Source organism: Sabethes cyaneus, chromosome 2, assembly GCF_943734655.1.
Source record: "Sabethes cyaneus chromosome 2, idSabCyanKW18_F2, whole genome shotgun sequence".
In the NCBI taxonomy this organism is placed as follows: domain Eukaryota; kingdom Metazoa; phylum Arthropoda; class Insecta; order Diptera; family Culicidae; genus Sabethes; species Sabethes cyaneus.
This window is the reverse complement of record NC_071354.1, coordinates 105,606,273-105,611,035: the sequence shown is the minus strand read 5'-3', so window position 1 is coordinate 105,611,035 and position 4,763 is coordinate 105,606,273. Positions and strand designations below refer to the sequence as shown.

General features: G+C 45.3%; 1 protein-coding gene across 1 annotated transcript; it reads right to left on the bottom strand.

Annotated features, from left to right (window-relative positions):
* Window positions 1–968: 968 nt before the first annotated feature.
* LOC128735814 (uncharacterized) lies at window positions 969–4,763 on the bottom strand. Its single transcript, XM_053830299.1, has one exon. It carries the CDS (start codon window positions 4,761–4,763, stop codon window positions 969–971), a length of 3,795 nt encoding a protein of 1,264 aa, XP_053686274.1.

Here is a 4,763-nt window from a genome sequence, read left to right as displayed (position 1 = left end):
TACTTTGTACAGTGTAACATCGCAAGGCAGGAATCATAAAAAATTTGTAGGTTTTAACTATTTCAATCAAGTAGGTACGTAAGTTACAACGTATCATATTAGGCCGTATGAATAAAGGAATTTGGTTTACTGGAAAAGCAAAGTTAACTGTTTTATTCATACGGCCTAGTGTTAGGATAAGCATACCCTTGGTGGACCAATAGTGGTGGTACTTGAATGAGATACGCCCTTCATGAGATAAAACGCAATTATGCTTCTAGACAACGTTTATATAATCTGCATCTGGGTTATACAAATTTACTTGTGTTCGGATTTACCTTGAAGAAAATGCACCACGTTTCCTTAGCAGCTTCAAAAGCAGCTTAAACTGCAATCAATATTTATTTTAATAATTTGGATATTAAATCAAATTTGTTTCACTTACAATTAATAGTTTTTTCCCTACGACCTCGTACTACAAAACGGTTGGCGAGTTTTCCGAAACGCTTTTTAATCTAAACATAGTTAAATTTTTTTTCTTCTTTAGCTTTAGATATTCACATTAATAATATATTGTATTAATATACCTTTGCTTTGGATGGCGGCTTAACTGCGCGCACCCTTTATGTAATAGATTCTACGAGCGAAACAGTTTAATTCAATCGAAGATAGCCACTTGCACTTTAACCTGAAATTTGCACATTCTTTTTTATTTAACTAGCCTAAGAGATAGTTAGATGAATAATTTACCGCACAGATACGTAATCAATACCGTTATTATTTTGCGGACGAACTTCGATAAAGTTATTTGCTTCACTAGTATTTTAATTTAGGAATAAATTATACCTAATCGGAGAACAAATGAATCTAAACTTTTCAACAGATCTTTTGTTTATACTTTCGTTATGCTACACTAAAGGCTGTCAGCTTATCAAATCATCACTATCTGCTGGATCGGCGCTCTTCGCTAAGGGCATGTATACCGGTTTTCAGCACACCCCAGCCCGTAACTTCGGTTCCGGTCCATCACCGGAAGTGCCGGATTTACCAGAAATCTCGATAACCGCTAAATTAGCCACAGCTCTCTTGAAAACACCTTTAGCCGTTCGAACTTCTACCTGCCGTATTCTGCCATCGCCGCTCAAACAAACTTGTTCGACGATTCCCCGGATCCACTGCTTCCGGTGTTTTCCATCGACGATAAATACCAAATCTCCTACCTCCATTTGTTTTCGGTCTTCGATCCACTTTGGTCGTTTATTCAACGTTGGCAAGTACTCTTTAACCCAGCGCTCCCACATCTTATCAGCCAAATGCTGCGATTGCTTATACGCGTTCCGCAGAGCCTCTGCGAAGTCCGTAGAACCGTCCACGACCAGGTCCGCCCCCTTTACAGCACCACGAAGGAAATGATTTGGTGTAATTGCCTCGGATTTTTCCGAGTCCTGAGGCAGATAAACCAAAGGACGAGAATTGATCATGTCTTTTGCTTCAGACAACGATGTCAGTAGGACCTCGTCCGTCAACTTTCGACCGTCTTCCAGCGTCCGCAATATCTCCTTCACCGATCGCACCATGCGTTCCCAAATACCGCCCATGTGCGGGGTACCTGGGGGAATAAAGTTCCACTTCATCGTTGGACTGGTAACGGTTTCTGCGCATTCATATTCGACTCGTTGCATTTTCTCCCATTCATTTTTCGCTCCTTTGAAATTTGTGCCATTATCGGAGAAAATTTCATCCGGCACTCCCCTGTCGGTCATGAACCGCCGGATCGCCATTTGGCACGATTGCGTTGTCAAACTGTGCACTACTTCAAGGTGGACTGCGCGCACCACTAAACAGGTGAAAAGCGCCACCCATCTTTTTTCACATCGCCGACCTACGGATACTTCCACGGGTCCCAGGTAGTCCACGCCTACCGAACTGAACGGGCGAAGTCGTGGCGTCACGCGTTGTACAGGCAGAGGCGCCATCATAGGTACTTGTGGTTGACAACGGTTAACTCGACACCACATACAACATTTCGCTACCTTCGCTATCGCCGACCTCAGCTTGGGGATGTGGAATCGCTGGCGCAGTTCATTGAACACTGTCTCTCGATTACCATGGCCGAGCTTTTCATGGTAAAAGAGAATCAGTTTATCGGTCACCGCGTGATTTTTAGGCAGTATAACGGGGTGTTTAACGTCGAAAGAAGCACAGTCCGCATACTGCAATCTACCACCAACGCGCATAACATTTTCAGTGTCAAGAATTGGACACAGCTTGTAGACGGGGCTGGTTTTAACAATTCGATCAGGAGTTTGTTCCGGTTTTCTGTCCCGGTTTCTTTCGAGCGTCCTCACTTCCTCCGGGAATACATCGTGTTGAGCCTGCCTCCATAAGATAGTTTCTGCCGCATGTAACTCGTCCTGCTGAAGAGGTTGCTGATAGAACTTTGGCTTAGCTTTGAGCAGACGTTCCTGGGCCGGAGACGCCATGGACACTACAATTGGTTGACCCGCCTTCTTCCTACGACAGTTTGCAATAAATCTGAGCACACTAGCCGTGATTCGAAGAAGTCGAACCCAACGATACGTAGAATCGACGTTGACCACGGAAAACGAATGAACTGTATCGTGATATAGTAAACAGGCACGCATTTCTTCCTCGGTATCGACATCCGGTAACGTTCTGATCGGCCATCGAGTCTCGGGCTCCAACAAAAAATCTGGTCCCTTGAACCAGGGACTATTTGATTCTAACGGCGGTCCCTGTCCCCACTTTGTCAATACATCGGCAATGTTTAATTTCGTTGGGACCCAGCGCCAGTCGGAGACGTTCGTATTTTCCCGTATTTCACCAATACGAAACGCCACAAACTGTTTGAATTTGAATTGGTCGGAGCGGATCCAACTAAGTACCGTCTGTGAATCTGTCCAGAGAAACTGTTTGCCAATAGGAAGAGAGTGGTTGGCTTTGACGGTACACGACAGTCGGGAACCTAAAACTGCCGCCATTAACTCAAGCCGTGGAACCGACTGTCGTTTCAACGGAGCGACTTTATTACGAGACATTATCAGACGACACGTTACCCTTTCATTCACTACGACCCTCAGGTAGGCAACGCAACCATACGCCTGCTCGCTTGCATCCATAAAAATGTGCAGTTGAAGAGAGTCGATATTGGAGGAATGATGATCGCCCAGATAGCATCGTGGAATACGAACGTTCTCTACTTGCGACAAAAGACTAGTCCAGCGTTCCCATTTTTGTAGCGATTCAGCATCCACTTCTTCATCCCAACTACAACCTGCACGCCAAAGATCCTGGATGAGCATTTTCCCGTGGATGGTAAATGGAGCAAGAAGCCCCAGCGGATCAAAAAAACCCATCACGCAACTTAGCACCAGTCGTTTAGTTGGTCGTTCACTGCCATCAAAATATGGCTTAAGATGGGGACGATGGTCAGTAGCGAAAGAGAAATTATCTTGCCGTGGGTTCCATATAATTCCAAGAACCCGTTCATTTTCTGTAGACTTGTCGACGTTAAAATGGATAGCTGGAGCCTGATCATTTTCACCTAAGGAACGGAGCACTTCCGCAGAGTTCGAGACCCAATTTCTAATCTCAAAGCCTGCTTTCGAATGTATATATTTTACCTCTTTTGCTCGACGTACTGCATCTTCAATCGTATCTACACTATCAAAATAGTCGTCAACGTAGTGTTTGTTGATGATTGCTGACGCTGCCTCCGGATATTCTGCTGAGAACTCTGATGCATTAAGATTTTTGACGTATTGGGCCGAACATGGAGAACTGGTCGACCCAAACGTGGCAACATCCATGATGTACACACTCGGTTCATCCTGTGGGTTTTTCCTAAACAGAAATCGTTGTGATTGCTTGTCAGCCTCGCATATTTTCAGCTGGTGATACATCTCGCGTATATCTGCCCCGAACGCTATGCGACGCTCACGGAAAAGACTGATTACTGATGTTAACGGTGTCAGCATGTCAGGCCCTTTGAGTAACTGGCTATTGAGGGACACCCCGTTCACCGTAGCTGCGGCATCCCACACGAGACGTATACTTCCAGGCTTCTTCGGTTTTACAACTGCGTTGAGGGGAAGATACCACCGCTTCCGATGATCGGTTTCCGCTAATTCTTTCGACGTCGCCAGGTGAGCGTATCCCTTCTGCAGATATCCGTCTATTTGTTGTCGAAACTTCTCATAAAGCTCCGGACACTTTACCAAGCGCTGTTCTAACTGCCTTAGCCTTCGACGGGCCATCGGAAGACTATCAGGAAACACAGGATCATCGGTACGCCACAATAAACCGGTCTCAAATCGATCACCAATTCGTACTGTAGTGCGCTGTAGAATTTCCCTGGCTCTCTTCTCATCTTTCGTTTCTTGAATTACAGTCGCCATAGGTTCCTCCAGCCTATATTGGGTTTTCAACAGATTGTATATATCCTCGTTGCTCACTTCACCATGGTGCCCAATGGTGTTTTCACTACTTGTTCCGTTGGGCAATGGACCGTAAACAGACCACCCCAACTTCGACCGAACAGCTATTGGCTCTCCTACATCCCGAATCCTAGCTTCTATTGGAGCAATTGCATGTAGGTTGTTCAGACCGATGAGCAAGCCAGGATGACTGTCAGTATACGATGCGATAGGCAGGTCGCAGAGATGGTTATATTTAGTAGTCACTTCGTCGACGTTGAGTGCCTGTTTTGGCAGCAGAAGTTTTGCGACGGTTTGGACAGATTTGAGCAATATTTTCCCATTCAT

Excerpts from the sequence above, each read along its gene's own strand:
- LOC128735814 (XM_053830299.1), bottom strand. The coding sequence starts at position 4,763 with ATGAATGGGAAAATATTGCTCAAATCTGTCCAAACCGTCGCAAAACTT.